Genomic DNA, 19,060 nt, shown 5'->3' on the forward strand with positions numbered 1-19,060 from the left:
CATGCCTCTGCGTAGGGAAATCCAATTGGTTCTCGCCTTGGGACAATGTGTTGCTGTAATTGGCTCTCTTCTTGCTGAATTGTTCTCGCTAGGTACAGTATTTTGCAGCAACTGAGCAATAAGACGCTTCGGGAATTAGTACAGAAAACCTGGCCGGAAATACGCCACGCTAAGTTCCAGAGAGCGAACCAGATGAGACGACGTGACAATCGCGATAACGATTGGAGATGGACGGGAAATAAAACGAAAGTATCAAGCTGATGGACCACGGTATTATCCGTAGAGGCCAAAAAGTAGATGGAGGGTAAGTCGATCTTAAAAAAATAGGATGGGCGATGTGGTGTTGTTGAAAGAGGGCGAGCGACTCGGGTCCCCGTTTGGATGATGCATCCACTCGGATCGCTTTGGGAAAATGCTGGGCAGTGATGTCATTGTCTGCCGTGGGCCAAGCCTTGTTCATCGGCGTCAATCAGTCAGAGAGTCCACCGTCCGCGAACCCACTCCAAACACGCCCTGACAGCCTGAGGCCCCCCCAGAATCTGCCGGGGACCAGGGGTCTGACAGTCCAGAACGGCCAAACGATCACCGATGACTTAATGGCCCAGAGCTTGGCCCGACTGGACTTCTCATCTTTCATTTCCTGTCCCCATCCCGCCCGCCCTTCGTTCTGCATCGCATCAGCCAAGCTCGCTCGGACTAAATCCTCCTGGTGCCCGCGCTTGGCTGCGAACGGGTCGGGCTCTGCAAATGCCATCGCGAAGTCGCAATTCCCCGATTGGCTTGCGACGCAAGTGGTAAGGTCGCTCAATCGTCGCTCAATCCCACACGGCATCTGGGCATTAGAGCCAAGAATAGCGCACAGTAGCACAGCTAGGAACTGAACCTAATTCTCATCAATTGATGGTTCGTCGCAGAATTGGCGCAACTCAAATGCGAAGAGGCTCAAAACATCTCTGCCAGGAATGAACGGTACCGAGTTTCAAGACGATCGTTGGCCAATCGAGTTGTTTCGATGAAACCTACATGTGCTTAACACATTTAACCATGAACGCAATATCCTTTTTGTGTCCCCGATGATGCAAGTCCAACACCATCTACGCGACACGCAACACCGTCATCGTCGTCCCTTGTCCAATCTCCCGCGGTCCGGTCCGCCCAAATACGACGACAGCAAACGGTGAAGCGCCGTCCGTGACCCTGCTTCCCCATTCCCCCATCCCCATCCCGCTAAGGGAGGAGAGTGACCCTATGTCCAGCCCCCCACACCTGCGGCCCGGCGACATGACCGACACATTGACTCTGGCCTATTCCCCTTCTCAGATCTCGGAAGACATGTCCGTGATGCGTAGCAGCCCCCTCGAGAGCCTGTCCGCGGAACTCCATCTCGGGGTCATAGGCTACCTCGCCCCGCACGGCCTGCTCTCGCTCGTCGCCGCGAGCCCGAAGAGCCTGCGCGTCTTCGGCTGCCACCCGCCGCGCCCTCGTGGAGCGCGTCTTGACAGTCTGGTGGGCGAGATTCTGGGCCGGCCCCGGCTTCGCCATACCCAAGGAAATGGCCGAAAAGCGGATCATCATTCCCCGTAGTGCGTTTTCTATTCTTATTTTTACAATCCGGGGACAACTCGCTTGCGTCTACACCTCCTTTCGGAGGACCACCAACGCTGGCCCAGAAACATGACGGCTGGCGGTGGTTTGACGCCGGACCAGGGCCGTGATCTCCATGATAGCCTGATGCGATGCGTCTTGCTTGATAAGGCATCATGCTACGCAGCCCCCTAAGCGAACCCGCTTCAACGGCGATTTGCGGGGAGGAAGACCAAGAGGCCTGTAGCTACCTAATGATATACACAGACAGGTAGGTGAAGTTTCTCCAGATAAAAGCTTCCCATATGCACATGTATAAATGGTGCCGCCAGCTTGGCCCTGAGTGCAGAACTATGCGTACCGTGCTCCTTGCGCATGGTCTCCGAGAGCCAGCGAACCGGGGCTGTGCTCGTACCCTGGGCGCTTGGCATATCCTCAGGGCCAAGTAAAATATACATCTGTTCGGTACGATATCTTGCGTCCTGACACTTTCCTTAGATATTTACTGAATTATATATACTATAAACTCCCGACTTATTCTCTATAATGTGCTCAACGTAATTGACTCTTAGGTTGTTCGTTTCCTCTACCGCGTTCAGCTGCATTGTGTACCACTCCATTTGACCAAAAACAGCTTCTCCTATCCCCCCTTTACAAAAAGTTGTGTGGCTACGCTGCAAGGATAGCCCCTCGAGAATAGCGAGCCCGCAAGAGCACTTTTGCCAACCAGAAGTTCTCGTAGCAAGAGTCCTCGACGCACATTATCAAGAGACTTACTTGCTCTGCGCAGGCATCTGTAGGGACAACCAGCTCGTCTCCATGGAAGCGCATTAGGCAACTAGCGGCTCGTTTGCACGCAAGACGAGATCCCCGGAACTGCATTCTCGGTGCACGCCGGGTTTACTTTCATCTATAGGTGAAATATTGTGTCGGCTGCAAATGCTCTGACACAGGCTCGTCCAAACCCCCAAATAGCCAGTTATACCTACACCCATGCTCATTGAATAGCATTGCGGGACAGACTCCATTCGTTGTACTCGACCCAATCCCCTTAGATTATCAGTACAACATCATTCAAGCCAGAGATTGGGTAAGGCTGTGGTCGCCATCGGTGCAGCAGCAGCAATAAGATGCGGCGATCCTGGCGTGAGAACCCTAGAGCACTTTAACAAGTAAGGCCTAATCGGTAGCTGTAGGGGACAGTATTTCCACCACCGGCAGCAAGTCCAAATCAGCAGTGACATGAGATATGTGTACAGCAATGATAACTCATACATGTAAATCAATGGATCGACCGTTATGTAAGTAAGAGCATAATGCGGGTTGTTTAATTATCCCAGCTGAATATGGTTGAGCCCCTAATAAAATGCCTGACCGGAACACCATTAACGCCAATATTTGCCATTGCCCACTTGCCCATGCTTCTTCTTGCCACCACCAGGCCGATCTACGGTTTGCCTAGCAGACGCGCCGTAATGTCATTTGCAGGTATTCCCCCCAACACGTAGTTCCCGCCATTGTTCAAATCGGCATGTACATAACGGGTGACCCCGGCGATGAGCCTTCCGACGGCGGCGGGCCTTCCTACGGTTCGCCCAGCAGACGTGCCGTGATGTCACCCATGTAGGCTTCCTCCAGCACGTAGTCCTCGCCACCGTTCTTATCAATGCCGACGAACTGAAATGCCTCGACCACCCGGTCCACGTCAAAGCCCATGCTGACGAACCGGCCGACCAGCTCCTTGTTGTACCCTTGGTATCTGGCCTCGTCTATCTCTTGCTTGGCCAGGTTGGTGCGTGGCCGCACGCCCTGGAACTTGGTGTTTTTCGGGGCGCCGGCGTGAGAAATGGCCCACTCGTGAGCCTTAGCGTTGAAGCCGTCGGGGTCGGCCATCATCATGCGGGCGACCTCGGCATCTTGGGGGTCCTTCGGCTCGGGGCTTTCGAGCAGCGATTGCAGGGAAAGGAGGGAAGACTTGATCGTCAGGACGGGCGACCACGCAGTACTGAGCGTGTCGAGGCAGATGGCTCCCTGCAGAAGAATCACGAAGTTAGTCAAGTGCTATTTCCATGCAGAGGCGGGCAGGGAGCAGTGGGTGAAACGCTTACGGTCTGACTGCTGATGTTGGGATGCCAGACTTTGGTGTCGAACTTCATGACAGGCGGGCGGAAAGGGTACTCGGTGGGGATGCGGACGTCGACAATGAAGCTGCCGCCCTCGTACGGGGTGCCGGGCGGGCCCGGGATGCTGGCCTTGAGGTGTGTCAGGTCGCCCGTGGACTCGGCCGCCTCGGCGGTGATCTTGCTGCTGGCATCGGCCTTAATGTCGGCCAGCTCTTTGGCGATTCGCCGGGTTCTACTCGAGGTCGCCATGCTTCTGCTGCTGCTGCTGCTGCTGCTGCGGTCTGGCGCTCGGGCGGAGAAGAGTATGCCTCTCAGATGCTGTTGCTATAAAGAGAAGAGAAAAAGAAAAGAAAAATGTTTGGAACTCACGAGACGTGAGAAGTGTGAAAATAGAAATAGAATTTGTGCCCGTCAGAAGCGAAGGATGCCGAGCCTGGTATGTTGAGAGCTTCCAGTGCGTTTGCTTTGTCTCGCAGCAGCTGAGCTGGGCAGTCTCGGGTTGGAAAGGATGGAGGGGTTCCTTCCAACTGGGGATGGATAGTGGGGAAAAGGTGCAGGTGCAGGTGTCTTGGGCGGGCAGGCGGGCTTAGAGTCAGTAAAGTCAGCCTGGGCCCAGCCCCTGCCTCAAGCACAGGCATGCAATGAATGGAGGAGAAGTCGTGGCTGTTTAAGTCCCAGACAGAAACAGACGCTATGCACCTTACACCTTGGTCTGATTGGGTGTCAGCGGCACCTATCACTTTGTTGGAATGTGAAAAAGGGGTCGGTCAAGAGATGATAGATGGGAAACCAGTATCAGATTGAACCCTTCCAGTGTCAACCTCCTACATGTCAGAAATCAAATGCCCATATTGGTCTATCGTCAGAAAAGAAAAAGACATGCACAGCTGGGATGTATGCTACATGACTGATGTCATATCTCGACTTGCATGCACCATATGCTTAGGTAGGATGAAGGTACTATTGATGTATGTGACATCGACCTGCTGGTTCACGCCGTTATCCATGCTCCAAATATGCTGCCTCTGGCCGGTCTCAGGCTACCCCACCATCAGCCAGATTTTCCGGTGGTTGGCCTTACCGCTGCCAGTCAAAATGTTGTAAGTTTTTTATTCTCAGTCCGTAGTTCCATTTACCTTGATTTTGGACAGACATGCAAGGTGGTACGCCAGTGGTTAGCTATGACTGGCGAAATCCAAGATGAACTTGATCTGAGAGCTGCACCCGGAATTGTGGGGGAAATGAGGGGTGAGGTGCTATCGATAAGAGGTCTGCTGCTGTAAAGCGCCCTCTGTGACTTTTTTCCTTGCCCCCCGCCAAATTCCCATAATTGGGCAATGCACACTCCATTCGAATTTGGCCCAACACCATCTCCGTCCGACCTCACAGCACGAGCCGACGTGACCAAAGATGGCAACGACAACCGTTACCACCACCGCGACGATTCGCAAGAAGGATGCCAACCTTCCACCCGAGAATGAGCGCTTCCTTCGCTGCTGCGCCGACGTCGCCAACGCCCTCATCGAAGACTATGAGTCCTCCAAGGACCCCAAGGCCCCTAAGAAGGACATCAACCTCAACAGTCTGCGAGCCAAGCTCTCGAGGAAGCATAAGCTGCCGAACCTGCCGCCCTTGACTGCGATTATCGCCGCCGTGCCAGAACACTACAAGAAGTACATCTTGCCCAAGCTGGTGGCGAAACCGATTCGATCATCCTCTGGTATTGCCGTCGTCGCTGTCATGTGCAAGCCGCATCGCTGCCCGCATATCGCATACACTGGAAACATTTGCGTATACTGCCCAGGTGGCCCCGACTCGGATTTCGAATACAGCACCCAGTCATATACTGGATATGAGCCCACATCAATGCGCGCCATCCGCGCGAGATACGACCCCTTCGAGCAGGCTCGCGGCCGAGTCGACCAGCTCAAATCCCTAGGTCATTCCGTTGACAAGGTCGAATACATCATTATGGGCGGCACTTTCATGTCGCTTGCACCCTCTTACAGAGAAGAATTCATCTCGCAATTGCACAATGCCCTGAGCGGCTACCAAACGAATAACGTCGACGAGGCCGTCGAGGCTGGCGAGATGAGCAATTCCAAGTGTGTAGGAATCACCATCGAGACGAGACCAGATTATTGTCTTCCTTCACACTTGACAGATATGCTGCGATACGGATGTACCCGCCTCGAGATCGGTGTGCAGTCCCTCTACGAGGATGTTGCTCGCGATTCTAACAGAGGCCATACCGTTGCTGCTGTTGCTGAGACCTTCTGTTATTCCAAGGATGCCGGCTTCAAGGTTGTTTCTCATATGATGCCCGATCTCCCTAATGTTGGCATGGAGCGTGACATGGACCAATTCCGCGAGTATTTCGAGAATCCTGCCTTCAGGACGGACGGGTTGAAGATCTATCCCACATTGGTTATCCGCGGCACAGGTCTATATGAGCTTTGGCGAACCGGTCGATACCAGAACTACACTCCAAACGCCTTGGTTGACTTGGTGGCGAGGATATTGGCATTGGTTCCACCATGGACCCGTATCTACCGTGTCCAGCGAGATATCCCCATGCCGCTTGTCACCTCAGGCGTCGAGAACGGCAATCTCCGTGAGCTTGCTTTAGCACGCATGAAAGATTTTGGCACTACATGCCGAGATGTGCGGACACGAGAAGTTGGTATCAACGAAGTCAAGCACAAGATAAGACCCAATCAGATCGAGCTGATTCGACGTGACTATACCGCCAATGGGGGCTGGGAGACTTTCCTGGCTTACGAAGATCCCAAGCAAGACATCCTGGTTGCGCTTCTGCGGCTGCGCAAGTGTACGGAGAAGTACACGTACCGCGAGGAGCTCACGGACCAGCAGACGAGCATGGTCAGAGAGCTTCACGTCTATGGTACAGCAGTACCGGTGCACGCCCGAGACCCCAAGAAGTTCCAGCATCAAGGCTTCGGTACCTTGCTGATGGAAGAGGCCGAACGCATTGCGATTGAAGAGCATGGGAGTGCGAAGATCAGTGTCATCAGCGGCGTTGGTGTGCGAAGCTATTACAAGAAACTGGGCTACTGGCTTGATGGGCCTTACATGAGCAAATGGCTGGACGGTCGACCTCAGCCCGAGTCTTGAGGTGCCCGTTCGCATTTCTAGACTTCAAGGACTTGGGGGTTTTTCAACCGTATCAGTGGGGTTTCAGTAAAGCCCATTCGGTGAAAACGGTGTCCACGAAACTGTCCTGCCACGAAGGGCCGTTGCCGAAGCACATGAAGGCATCAACCATCTTGTGGATGGTTTCTTTCAGTGCTCGATGCGCTTGAGAACTCTCCGGGGCCCTGGCGGCTTGTTCAAGACGATCGAACATCTCACGGCCCAGTCCTCGTCGAACCCGCCCTTCGACATCTTTGGGTAACAGCCAAGCACTAGTGTCTCTGCCCTTTGATGCATAATCCTCATCGACCATACTTCTCATCGCCGCGAGTGAACTCCACTCAGTCGCCGGTGCATACCTGTCATCGACGTAGCCGTTTTGGAGATACTGTTGACGGGCCTTTGCTGCCAAGCTGTTGATGAACTCTGGTCGGACCCTGCTCAGTGACTTGGAATGGGCTGTCGTACGACGCACGAGTGACTTTAGCTCTTCGCATGATCTTGGGTGATGCCTGTGCGTGCACGCATTCGTAACATGATCAAGGACGCCCCAGAAGAGCAGCCCCCCAAGTGTATAGCGGCCTTGGCCAACATAGGGGACGACGTCTTGGTGAGTTGTTGTGATGTTTGTGGATCTCAGCGGATCGAACCAGAAATTGCCGATGGTCACGGGCGGTCGATTGGTTGTGCTCCATGTGACAGGCGAAGCTGCCCGGCTCTTGGAAGGCTGTGCATTGACCAGAGTTGAGCCAATGGCCGTAATATTGGTATCGGTGGTGCATCCATTGGATGGAAACCCGACCTCCCTCGCATCAGCAGATAGCGTGATATCATCCGAGGTCGAGGTCGATGCTTCCAGATGCTTGGCTTCTATGCCTGCAGCAGCCGCAGCTTCGCGAATGACCTGCAGGAGCCCAGGACGGTCGCTTCTATTGGCGGCATGTATAATAGACTCGATGGCTTCCCTCAAACTCTTGTTCTCTTCTTGGACTGATTGAGCCGCTTTCGCTTGTCGTTTGCGAAAGGCAGCTTGTGCTTGACGGCCGCGCTCCCGCCTTCGCTGGAATTAGTCAGCCATGAAACACTCACTGTCAACCCACACCGCCAAGAATCACGTAACAGCGCGAGGCTTACCTTCAACTCTTGATCCGCGTCCATAATTATTCTTACTTGGCTGCTCTTTCATATGTCTAATGTAGTTTCGAGTACAAGGGAGTTACGTGAGGGAGAGAATCCCTCAGGTCAGGTTCCAAGTTCCCTTGGGGCAGGGAGGCTTTTGCTGACGGCCGTGCCGCTACGTGAAAGTGGGGGCCACTGCCGGCGACTTTCTCACTGGCGATGAATTCCTCCGATCACGTAACATCACGTAGGCAGCTCATTACAGCTTCGACTTCCTCGGTGCCGAGCATCTCGGTGTCGTCGTAAACCTGCAACTTCACGGGATGACGACAATTGCCATCGCATAATGGCCTTTCCCGATTTGTTTACTAATGGCGCACTGGATTTGTCAAATACAGCGCAAGAGATAATTGGTTTGCTGGGTTGAAGCGATCATTGAGCCTTCCGACAGGATGGCATCAGATTGCAGATATAAAAGGCTATGCGGGCGTGCTTCTGCCACTTTAGAATACAGAGTATCCTCCGCAGTTTTCTAGATATATCAATAGCATCATTGCCGAGTTCCAGAAAAAGACACTTCAAGATCCCTGCGCAACAATCCGGTTCATCCCAACTATCTATCATTCGATCTCGTGGTTCTCCGCAACTTCCAGACCCTCCGAGGAAGTCATTCGAACACTTTACGTCTTACTATAAACATTCCAATCCAGACACTCACCACTATCTATCACCATGTCCGGATCAGCAGTTGTGCCCAACCGCGACGACCCCCTCTTCCAGGAGGTCTTCCGCCCCGTGACCAAGACGTACCGCACCCAGACGTACGCGGCCATCGACCCCACGCGCCCGGCACTCTCCAACCGCGGCAAGACAGCCGTGGTCGCGGGCGCCGGGACCGGCATCGGCGCCGCCTGCGCCCTCTCGCTGGCCAAGTCGGGCGTCGCCGCCGTCGCGCTGCTGGCCCGCACCGAGTCCGCGCTGAAGCAAACCAAGTCGGCCATCGAGGCGCTGGGGCTCGGGACTCGGGTCTTCGTCTACGCTGTGGAAATTGGGAACGCCGAGGCGCTGAACCGGGCACTTGCGGAGTTTGCGGCCAACAATGGGAGCGACCAGAAGAAGGTCGATATCCTCGTCGCGAGCGCGGGCATCATGCCCGTTATCATCTCGATTGAGGAGGCTGACGCCGATGCGTGGTGGAAGGGCTTCGAGGTCAATGTCCGCGGCCGGTTCAATTTGCTGCGCGCCTTTGGGCCCGTCGCGGCCGATGGGGGCGTGGTGATCCATATCACCACAGCGGCTCTGCACATGGGCTGTAAGTAAACCAGACCCCCTTTACTTCTCCCGTTTAGCCTCTCTTTGGCTTGGAAATAAGCAACATGAAAATGTCTGACAATGCCCCGCAACTACTGCAGACTTGCCGGGCTTCTCATCCTACCGCGCCAGCAACTCCGCGGCCACCAAGATGTTCGAGTACTTCGGCAACGAGCACCCGGAGCTGCGCGTCGTGCAGGTCCACCCCGGGCCTCATCCGCACGCCGTTGAGCTATTCATTTGCGCCTACGGCCGAGATAGCGGAGCAACTGCCCTGGGATGACGGTATGTCTCTTCTTCTCGCTTTATTTTCATCCCAAACACCCTCTTTTATCTCCTTTATGTTATTATGTCGTGGCTTCTGGTTATTAGATGAGGACTTGCCCGCTAACAAAGTCTCATCTCATAGTCGAGCTCTCGGGTGACTTTGTCAACTGGGCCACCAGCTCCGAGGCGGCGTTCCTCAAGAACAGGTTCGTTCACGTCAACTGGGATGTTGAGGAGCTTATGCAGAGGAAGGCGGATGTGGAGAAGGACCCTTTCCTGTTCACCGTCAGCCTCAAAGGTTGGGCTTAAAGCCTGGCATTTGTCTGGTAGTAGGTGTGGTATTCCAACATACCAGAAAGAAGCCGGCATGGTGCAACGCGGAAGATAGCTTAGACAAAGATGACAAACGTGGCTTATTGTGGAAGGATGAGCACTACCCCAGACGTTTCATCCATCACAAAGGCACATATAGGGTCGGCTTTCAGTGAGATTTGGAGGATTCGACCAGAATCAGTATATCCGGATCAATTGACACGGAAGGATTCATTGTAGTTGCAGTCTCTGATCCCGGTCGGCCATCGAGCGTTGTTCTATGCGGCATCTAGGGCAGTATCTTTGCCGTTTGAAATCTGAGCAGTTGAGGTGCTCTGATCTCCAGCCATTGACGTACCTGACAGGACTGACCCGGTAACGTGTAACTCTCGGGGAATCAGCCGTTCTACAAAGGGGAATAAGTGTTCATGGTCCCTTGAAATTATTGGATATTTGCCCTGTTCGGCGTTTAGTCCGACTGACATTTGTGTCGAATCTCTAGAGAGAGTGCCAGTGGAATAAATGTGTACAGTCGGGAATCCGGAGAGATTGACAGTGGGACAAAGGTGTACAATCGGGCATGTTTTACGGTACATTCGGCGATGTCGACATTCGGCGTCGTAGATCATGCCGTCATTGTGGTAGATGGAAGCAACTTTGAAGCTTGGGCTAATGTTTAGAATCGATGGCTGGTCCAAAATTAGAAGCACATCCACACCAGTGCGGGACCGAAGGATCGTGGGGGTAAGCAGGCTGGCGCCGTTCGATCCCCAGCCTTCGTCTAAGCCACGCTGGTATTATCGCGAGCTTACCAAATGGGGTAGCTTCACCCTGTCTTGTGCTCAGCTCATCCAATCAGCCCCCTGCCTGGCTGCATCTTACATCTGCAATTGCCGCAAGGCTCCGCGGGCTACAGGCTGCAGTAGCCAACGGCCCGGCCATCTTGTCAAAAGGTGCTGTAGATTGGCGTAGAAGTAGTAAGCGTGAACTACGTCTTGTTCATGTATATGTAAAACTGGCCCTCGCCATGTTCTCGACAAATGGAACGTTCAGATTCTCCCAACTAACCATCTAAGTCTGTACTGGCATAGGCCGTTACTCTGCGCATACTGCCACTCCCATCGCCCAAGACCGTGCAATCCCACTCCTAATCTACACAATGCAGCTTACAACTCTCCTCACTCACCACGGCGTCTATCGCCACCGCTGTGCTGGCGGCCGGTGCACCACCGATCACGACCACGACTGCTCCCTCATCCACTTCGTCTACCGTCTCGTCTCTCTCCTCAACACACTCTGGAACCTCGAGCCCACCTCCGAGATCCCAGGGGACAGAATCGCCTGGAGGAGGCGGTCCGCAGCAAGGAGGCCGCCCCCAGGTCCACGTCACCGTTGAGACCCCCGCGAGCGACGATGCCTGCGGCAAGGGCACCAACACCACCATCCTCATCCCCATCGACGGCGTCTACACCAACCGGACGGCCCTGGGAAAAGTCGCGGCGCTGTACCTGACCGGCGTTACGGGCGGCAACCCGGGCCCCAGGCTGGAAGATATCACCTGCGTTCCGTACTTGAAAGAGAACGGCACGGGTACCCCGGCGGGCAACACCTTCACTTACAACCTCCCCTCCCATCTCGCCCCCACCGTCGGCACCCCGAACCACATCGGCAGCATCTTCTGCATGGTGCCCTTTCCCGCGGGCGGTATCCCCGGCGCTGGCAGTGGCAAGCCGCCAGGTGGTGGAGCGCCAGGGGGCGGCAGCGCCGCTGCTCCTGGCCATAACGCTACCTCCGTCAACACCCCTTCTACCCCAGCGCCGACGCCCATCAACCCTACGGCTACACCGCCCGGATCATCAGCGCCGCCGCCGCCAGCGCAGTCCTCACAGGTGCCGGCGTCCGGTGTCGAGGAGTTGGGGGTGCCGGTTCTGGTGTCGGCTGCTCTGTTTGGAGTGCTGGGGATTATGTTCACTCTATAGTGGCTGCATATCAGTGACTTAGGTGTTAGGTTTTCCGGGTTTTCATTGTTTACGTATGCATTGCGATGGTATTGGTCTGCTACGAGAAGGACATGGCGTCCCTTGGTTTCGTTGGTGACTTGCTTTAGGCTTTTGCTTTTCTTTGGTCACGAAGTATCTGTCCGGTCCAGTGGCATTTGAATAAAAAATACTGTTGCCTAATAAGCTAATCACCTATAAATCGACTCTACCGTGTCTCCTGTAACTTTGACAATAGGTGGTATACCTCTGCCTGAACCATCCAAGACGGTAACCGTATTCGCAGGTGTCAAATTATTACACCATTATACGTGTTCTATATGGGTCGTAATTTATAAATCTACTTGGTTACTCCATCGTTGTACGACATGTCCTACCACTATTCCACTTTTCTTTTATTGCCTCCATTGGGAGTAATGCCTATTCTTTTTACGTTCTCTACCGATGGCACGCCACTCACCCCTTCTGCCTACTCCAGGCAACGGGTCTCAACGTTTGGACGGCCGTCCACAAGGCGGCCCTTCCCAATTTATACGATTCCCCATATTACCACGCGAGCTACAGATTCACATCTGGAATTACGCAGTCCATGATCCACAGAACTGGCAGTTACGTATGCGATGCGATCGCGGGGGCAATTTGAGCCCCATGCACGACCTACACTCGCCACTGTTGGCCGCATGCGGAGCCTCAAGGGACGCATTTCTCCAAGCTTCCAGCGAGGTGTGCTTACCCGACATCCCGGGCCAGCCCATCGACGAGAGCCGGTGGAAGGACGTAGTCTGGCGTCCCGGCCTCCGCCTCGCGGTGCTGGGTCCTGGCCACAACGTTGCGGAGTTATCGACGGTGGAAGGGGGCGCTGAGATCAGGCACCTGGTCATCTCTTACGCGCTCGCGCACGACACGCTCGTCGACCTCTGCTACCCGCGCCAGTTCAACCGGGAGCGGGAGTGGATGCTGCGGCGGCTTCCGAACTTGATGTCCTGGCAGATCTACGCCCTGCCGATTGAGCCGCCGCCGTCCGGTGGAGGTGATGACACTGACCTCAAGGAGCGGCTACGGGCATTGCCGATTCCAGGCTCGATAAATCCCACCAATTGGGTTGAGGTGTCGCTTTCGGCAGATTGCTCACTTAGCAGTTGGAAGATTCTTTCGCTACTCAGGGAGTGTACCGAAACTACCAGAAATACGGGATACCAGGGCATAAGCTGCTGTCCAAGAGTCCGGTCTTTGGTGTAGAGTGGAGATCATGAGCCGTAGGAGACGCCACAAGTGCTAGAGCAGGTATATTTCGTTGCTGTCAGGGGCAATTATTGTTGTCTAGGGTCCTGAATATAGCAGAGAGGACAATCTGGTTCCATTCTTTGTGTAATTACATAGGTCTAGTCGTCGTTCTGATAAGCAAGATCCTCCGCAGAGGTTCCTGGCCAAAGGATCCCAAACACCCCCCACCTCCTCGGCCCCCTTTACCGCGCCTCTTCATCCCCGATCTTCTTCTTTCTATATTATACTTGAGTTAGGCAACTATAAAAGGTTTGGCGTAGGATATAACTTACGGCACTGGTTTCTTCGTATAGCAAGTCCCCATCCAGTAGATAAGAGATGCCATAACCGAGATAACTGCCAACCAGCCGCTCGCCGCTTCCACCCATGCACCGGGCTTTTCAGACGTTTCTTGGCTTGAATTCTATAGTATCCTTATAGCTCGGGCAGCGCCACGGACACCACAAAAATAGCGAGCCTGGTGGCAAATGACGGGAGCAGGTCGAGAAGGGCGGTGTCCCATTGTGCTAAGTGCAATGATAATGGCAAAGACTGTGACAGGCGAAGAAAGCTGTGGATATTTGAAAAGGACGATGGAGCGGGCAGGATGCACCTGGCCTCGAGGCAGGTAATGATCAATAAATTCGAGGAAGAAACCAAAAAACATGGTGGATCGTGCGAATGGATTCATGGCTCTCATTTTTGTGCAATTTATTTCGCCTTCTACAGGAACTGGAAAGCTCAAATGTGCGCAAGCCGTGCTCTATTGGCAGGCGCGACGGGGACCCAGCTACTTACCTACTTTCTGTTGAAGAGATCAAAGTGTTTGATGTAAGGGAAGGAGCGAGGCTTCCGCAGCATTCTGTCGGCTTGGACCAGAGAATCGCGGAAGGCTTGGGCACTTCAACATGCAACTCGATATGCACCAAGCAGAGTAATGCATGGTAGCAGCTGCTGTGATTGGGAGGAGCCATCATCCACGCCCTTTCCCTCCAATTCTCTAGGCAGACTTATTGCCCGGAATGGTTGGGTACTACGGGCCACCTTCCTTCAATCAGTCCACCCTGGCCGGCCCGCTAGCACTACGTGCTTGGGGCATTCGTCTCCTGTGCCGCTGGCTGCTAGCCACACGACCCCTGCGCCAGACGCTCCGATGGGCCCTCCTTATCGACGAGGAGACCTTCGCCGCGCCGCCGGTTCCGAGGCCAAGGACTAGCTGGGCGGTCCTCTTATCAAAGTATGCCTGTTTCTCGTAGAACCGCTCCTGCTAGAACATGAGTAATAAGGCAATACTAGAGCAGAAAAATGATTTGCCAGATAGATACTATTTCATTGATACATTGAACGTATGAACTTAAAACGAGAGCGTGATATATTACCGAAAGAAAATCGAAATGATCATGTCTCGAGTTTGGACCCGCAAACTCAGTTGAAACCCCCAATGGGCAATGGGCCAATGCATTATGTATTTTCCAAGATGTATCAAAAATACTCAACCTACTTAACTCGCTGGCGCATTCTTGAACGAATTCTCTTCTACCGCGAAAATCCTTTCTATCTATCGACGTCATTGCGTGCAGTGCTTCCATTTTCTCGTTACTTTCACCAACAATGGCAGTTGACAGACCACCCCTGTTTCATCTTTACAATGACCCTATGAATTCTAACTGTCGTCCGAGAGAAAATCATGCTCAATTCACGCTATTCCCAAAATTGCCACTCGAGCTCCAATTCTTGGTCTGGGAACTTGCAGCGTCCGAGCCACGGATTTTCCGGCTGAAGGTGCGAGCCAGTCGAATAGTGAACACGACCCCGTTGCATGACCTGCAATCGTCGCTTTTATCAGCATGCCGCGCCTCGCGGAAGGCGTTTCTGGAAGCCCCCGGTCTGGTGCGCTCCCCGGACGGCGTGGGCGGACCCGATAGTGAGGGCAGACGCGCCGCGGTGGTTTGGCATCCGGACCGCGATCTCGTGGTGTTCGATACGATCAGTCTCTCCATCGCAAATATACAAGATGACATCGCGGGGTCCAACGACATCAGGCACCTGGCGTTTCCGTTTGAGCCCGCTCAAGAAATACTCATGGACCTCTGCCACCCGTCCCACTTCCACCTTCGAGAAGGGTGGCTGCCGAGGCGTTTTCCAAACTTGAAGACCTGGCAGATCTACGCCGACTGGATTGATCCCTAAGCCCGACAGATCATTGACCCAAAGGAGGTAGGGGACTTATCGAGTCCAATCCTAAATGATTTCGCCCAGTGGATCGAGAGGTTGGGCCGAAACGCCGGCAGATTTTGTGGATTTCGGAGGGGCGGTCCCGGTATTGTCTTGATACCAAATGATTTCCTGTATAATAATGCCTGCTGGATACTGCTCTTGCAACTGAGGGCGGTATACCGCGCTTACCAGCGTTGCGGGATTCCAGGACAGAAACTGCTGTTTGGAAGTCCCATCTTTGGTGTCGAATGGACACAATGAGATGCAACCAAAGCCTCGAGCATCGGAGCAGGTGGCCTTCTTCGTAGTCAGAGGTATAGAATGTCGCAAAGGGTCGTGTATATACTACCATCGGTGAGCCAATAGTCACAGGCCTTCTGAAACTAAAGAGGGTTTTTGTCAAGTAAGCTATCGACAGTCACCTGGCCTCGATGTCGTATGGTGGCCCAGAGCTTAAATTTCTCCGTAAAAATGACTTTATACCATCTCTGGGTCGTCCAAAGAACGTCGAAAGCATCCCCAAGTCATGTCATACCATTAAACCAGACTCTATTCACCTCATCACATTGTGCATATACTTTCGGTGTTTGTGTTTATGCATATTATGGCCTCCACGTAAGTATTCTTGGGTATATCGGAGATGGCTTTACTCATATCTTTTCATTTCTGTCACTTATCCCCGTCGTAATCTCTCTTGACATCTCTTTATTTGAAGTATACCAACACCCTGCAATCACTGAACACTATACAAAATGAGGCCCAAGGATTCCACTCATGACCGACCACCTGTATATACCCCTGATGAGGAGCAAAGGTACCCTGGAGATTGTTTGCCTGGGGGTTCTTCACTACCGTTCACGCGCTTCCTCGATTTTCCTGCCGATATCCAGCTCCTCATATGGAAGCATGCAGCTGCGGCGCCAGCCATCTTGCGACTGGACAAGAATGGCGCAGTCTATTTCGAATCGGGCCTCCTGACCGCGTGCACCGCCTCCAGGGCGGCCTTTCTCCAATTCCCCGGCACCGTCCGGTCCCTCTACGGCTGGGGCGCCGCCAAGAAAGCAGGGCCTTCCGACTTCGACTGTGACTATCCCCAGTGCCCCCGTAGTGGGAAGCCCGGCGTCTGGTGGCGGCCCCAGCTGGATCTCGTGGTGCTGGGCCGCGGGATGCAGCGAAACGACCTGGGCCGCATCGCGGGGGCCGACCAAATCCGGCATCTGGCGATCCACTACGACGACGCTATTTCATACAGATATAGACCATATTTCGTCAGCTTTTCCACCAACGAACAGTGGGACCATTGGCTGACGACGATCTTTCCAGATCTGCGCACCTGGGAGATCTACGCCGAGTAGATCGAGTCGCTGGACCAGCAGCGCGCGGCCGGCGACGGCCGCTCGACAAGCAATCCGGACATCGTTTTTCTACCGCACCTCCGAAACCTGAGGTGGGCCATGGTTTCCCAGTTGCTGGCAAGGTTACGTAAGGAGAAAGTCCTAGGCTACAGGAAGCGTCACCAAAACCCGAAGCTGCTCGGGAGACCCATCCTCCACGTTGGTCGGGCCAAATTGAACCTAGACCCCTGATTTCAAAGGTTCCGAGGATGAGGGCAAGCTTGGGATTATGGCTTCGACTGAAGAGACACCATCGCCAGATGAAAGCACGATGGCAGCAACTTATGCGCCATTGCCGGAGTTGTCTAGACACGAATAAATATCATAATCCGTCATTCCATAGTTCAGTTTTCGAATTTCGCGTAAGAAACGGCACCAACCCACTGGTAAGCTCATTAGCAGTACCCCTGAGTCGAATGTTTGATGCTTATCACTGCTTGGCAGAGAAGGGTATCAGGGTGGCGACCAATAACGAGGAAGCCAGACTTCATGGAGGAGAACAAAGTCTGATTGTCATTCCATTAAATCCCACGTAAAAACAACAGATAGGCTCAATTGCTGTTGAAAAGTCTCAAAGTGGGAATACTAAACTAGAAATTCACCTAGACCAGTATCAGGCCTGCCTAGGTCACTTCCTTCAGCCATCCGAACACAGCCCGAGACCTCTGAGCAATTCACTCGCCAGTACATCGATACCCCCCGTATTCTCATCCTCGATCCCGAAAGCCAGAAACAGCACATCGTCGAGGTAACCATGGTACTTCTGCCCCCGCGCCTTCCAGCTCATCGACACGACGTAGAACATCTGCGACTGGTGCGGCTCGTCGGGCGTCCGCTGCTGCTCCCGGCCGTGGATCCAGATGGACTTCTTGGAGATGCCGTAGACCTCGAAGGGCGCGCGCTGCCAGAAGAGCAGGACGTACGGCTCGTAGACGCCGTGGAAGTCGTAGAAGGACTTGTGCTGGAAGAGGGTGAAGACGAAGGTGTTGTTCTCGGACTGCTCGCACGCCATGTCGCTGCGGCGGCACAGCGTGATGGCCAGCGAGTTGGTCGATTGGTGGATCGACTCGAGCGTGGGGGCGACTTTCGGCAGGAGCCGCGCCAGGCACTTCTCGTCCGTGGCCTGGGCGAGCGGCGCCAGGTCCGGCCCGGCCGCGCCGTTCTCCTGGAGGGCGGCGAAGGCGCGCCGGGGTGCTACGTCGTAATGGGCGTAGACGCGGTCCTCGCGGTCCCAGAACATGAACCAGTTCTTCTCGACGCGAGAGTAATGTGAGGATGTCTGGTCAGCTGCCACCGCCGACGGACGCTGCAGCTCCGTGCCCAGCTTAAACCGGTGCTCCTGCGTCATGTCGAGGCCCCAGGGGAAGAGGACGCGGAAGTCCTGGACCCACTGCCCGAAGCAGGTGAAGGCGGACTGGGAGCCGTAGAGGGCGTATGGCGCGCGGGGCCCGAAGAAGACGCGGGCGTCGTGGGGCCCCACGTTGAGGCCGAAGTAGGCCAGGTCGCCGTCGCACTTGTCGCCCGACGTCGCGGCGATGGGCAGCGTCGACGGGGTGCCGTCCTTGCTGGACTCGTCGCACGCCAACGCCGTGCCGTTGCCGTCGGCGGCATCGGGAGCCGTGAATACGGCGCTGCACACAATCTCGGTGAACCAGGTCTGCTGGTCTTCGGGGCCCTTGTACTTCTGGGCCACGATGATCCACGTGCTCTCGCGCAGCGGGTGCGGGATGATGTTGGGGTTTATGGCGCGCTGGGCGCCGAACTTGATGGGGAAGAACTTCTTGTCTTTGGTCGAGACGGAGAAGACTTCGTTGTGGGGGGGCGAAGGGGTCGACTTCTTCCAGGAGACTGACCATGGCGGTTGAGCCTGGGGGCTTGGAAGAGTCGCTGACGGGCTGGGCTAGTGGTGCTGGGCCGGCATCGCCATGGAAACTTGAGAGGGCATCGCCGATCAAGCTATCGATGCTCTTCTTGTCAACGAATAGTCGGACCCCGGTATAGCTCATGAACAACAAAATGCAAACGATGCCCACCAAACGCCGCGTTTCTCGGATGAGCATCTTCGATTTGTGAAATGCTAACCTGAGCTTCAGATCAAGGGGTGATCCTATTCAACGGCTGTTCCGACTTTTTCCCCTCTGACACCTTGAAGATTACTCCCCGATAAGGAAGTGTAACATGAGTTCCGGACGTGGTACAAGCTTTTTCTCAGCAGTCATGTCACACACGGCGAAGATTGCCTATCATGGCTTTTTCTTTCGGGTGTGCCAGGACGAAAACGCGTTACCAAGATAAGAAGCTGCCTTGTTCAGCGAATGGT

At 54.3% G+C, this 19,060-nt stretch overlaps 10 protein-coding genes across 10 annotated transcripts; 7 read left to right on the forward strand and 3 right to left on the reverse strand.

Annotated features, from left to right (window-relative positions):
* Positions 1-1,281: 1,281 nt before the first annotated feature.
* Positions 1,282-1,584, forward strand: PG997_014802 (uncharacterized protein; the record flags this gene model as incomplete). Its single annotated transcript, XM_066819116.1, has 1 exon — positions 1,282-1,584. One exon carries the CDS (start codon positions 1,282-1,284, stop codon positions 1,582-1,584), a length of 303 nt encoding a protein of 100 aa, XP_066661304.1.
* Positions 1,585-3,168: 1,584 nt separating this feature from the next.
* PG997_014803 (uncharacterized protein) lies at positions 3,169-3,956 on the reverse strand (the record flags this gene model as incomplete). The annotated part of the gene is made up of 2 exons (XM_066819117.1): positions 3,169-3,615; positions 3,693-3,956. The coding sequence occupies 2 exons, from the start codon at positions 3,954-3,956 to the stop codon at positions 3,169-3,171; spliced, it is 711 nt and encodes a 236-aa protein (XP_066661305.1).
* A 1,161-nt stretch (positions 3,957-5,117) lies between these two features.
* PG997_014804 (Elongator subunit ELP3) lies at positions 5,118-6,842 on the forward strand (the record flags this gene model as incomplete). Its single annotated transcript, XM_066819118.1, has 1 exon — positions 5,118-6,842. One exon carries the CDS (start codon positions 5,118-5,120, stop codon positions 6,840-6,842), a length of 1,725 nt encoding a protein of 574 aa, XP_066661306.1.
* Positions 6,843-6,894: 52 nt separating this feature from the next.
* On the reverse strand, positions 6,895-8,018 carry PG997_014805 (uncharacterized protein; the record flags this gene model as incomplete). The annotated part of the gene is made up of 2 exons (XM_066819119.1): positions 6,895-7,920; positions 7,995-8,018. The coding sequence occupies 2 exons, from the start codon at positions 8,016-8,018 to the stop codon at positions 6,895-6,897; spliced, it is 1,050 nt and encodes a 349-aa protein (XP_066661307.1).
* Positions 8,019-8,711: 693 nt separating this feature from the next.
* On the forward strand, positions 8,712-9,866 carry PG997_014806 (uncharacterized protein; the record flags this gene model as incomplete). The annotated part of the gene is made up of 3 exons (XM_066819120.1): positions 8,712-9,291; positions 9,552-9,575; positions 9,700-9,866. 3 exons carry the CDS (start codon positions 8,712-8,714, stop codon positions 9,864-9,866), a joined length of 771 nt encoding a protein of 256 aa, XP_066661308.1.
* Positions 9,867-11,028: 1,162 nt separating this feature from the next.
* PG997_014807 (uncharacterized protein) lies at positions 11,029-11,848 on the forward strand (the record flags this gene model as incomplete). The annotated part of the gene is made up of 2 exons (XM_066819121.1): positions 11,029-11,133; positions 11,198-11,848. 2 exons carry the CDS (start codon positions 11,029-11,031, stop codon positions 11,846-11,848), a joined length of 756 nt encoding a protein of 251 aa, XP_066661309.1.
* Positions 11,849-12,514: 666 nt separating this feature from the next.
* On the forward strand, positions 12,515-13,105 carry PG997_014808 (uncharacterized protein; the record flags this gene model as incomplete). The annotated part of the gene is made up of 1 exon (XM_066819122.1): positions 12,515-13,105. The coding sequence occupies one exon, from the start codon at positions 12,515-12,517 to the stop codon at positions 13,103-13,105; it is 591 nt and encodes a 196-aa protein (XP_066661310.1).
* Positions 13,106-14,740: 1,635 nt separating this feature from the next.
* PG997_014809 (pectinesterase precursor) lies at positions 14,741-15,319 on the forward strand (the record flags this gene model as incomplete). The annotated part of the gene is made up of 1 exon (XM_066819123.1): positions 14,741-15,319. The coding sequence occupies one exon, from the start codon at positions 14,741-14,743 to the stop codon at positions 15,317-15,319; it is 579 nt and encodes a 192-aa protein (XP_066661311.1).
* Positions 15,320-16,098: 779 nt separating this feature from the next.
* PG997_014810 (uncharacterized protein) lies at positions 16,099-16,701 on the forward strand (the record flags this gene model as incomplete). Its single annotated transcript, XM_066819124.1, has 1 exon — positions 16,099-16,701. One exon carries the CDS (start codon positions 16,099-16,101, stop codon positions 16,699-16,701), a length of 603 nt encoding a protein of 200 aa, XP_066661312.1.
* Positions 16,702-17,377: 676 nt separating this feature from the next.
* On the reverse strand, positions 17,378-18,800 carry PG997_014811 (uncharacterized protein; the record flags this gene model as incomplete). Its single annotated transcript, XM_066819125.1, is given in 2 exon segments — positions 17,378-18,577; positions 18,594-18,800. The coding sequence occupies 2 exon segments, from the start codon at positions 18,798-18,800 to the stop codon at positions 17,378-17,380; spliced, it is 1,407 nt and encodes a 468-aa protein (XP_066661313.1).
* Between the last annotated feature and the right edge of the window lie 260 nt (positions 18,801-19,060).

Source organism: Apiospora hydei (genome assembly GCF_038363865.1).
Source record: "Apiospora hydei strain CBS 114990 chromosome Unknown utg000010l_segment0_segment0, whole genome shotgun sequence".
Taxonomy (NCBI): Eukaryota; Fungi; Ascomycota; class Sordariomycetes; order Amphisphaeriales; family Apiosporaceae; genus Apiospora; species Apiospora hydei.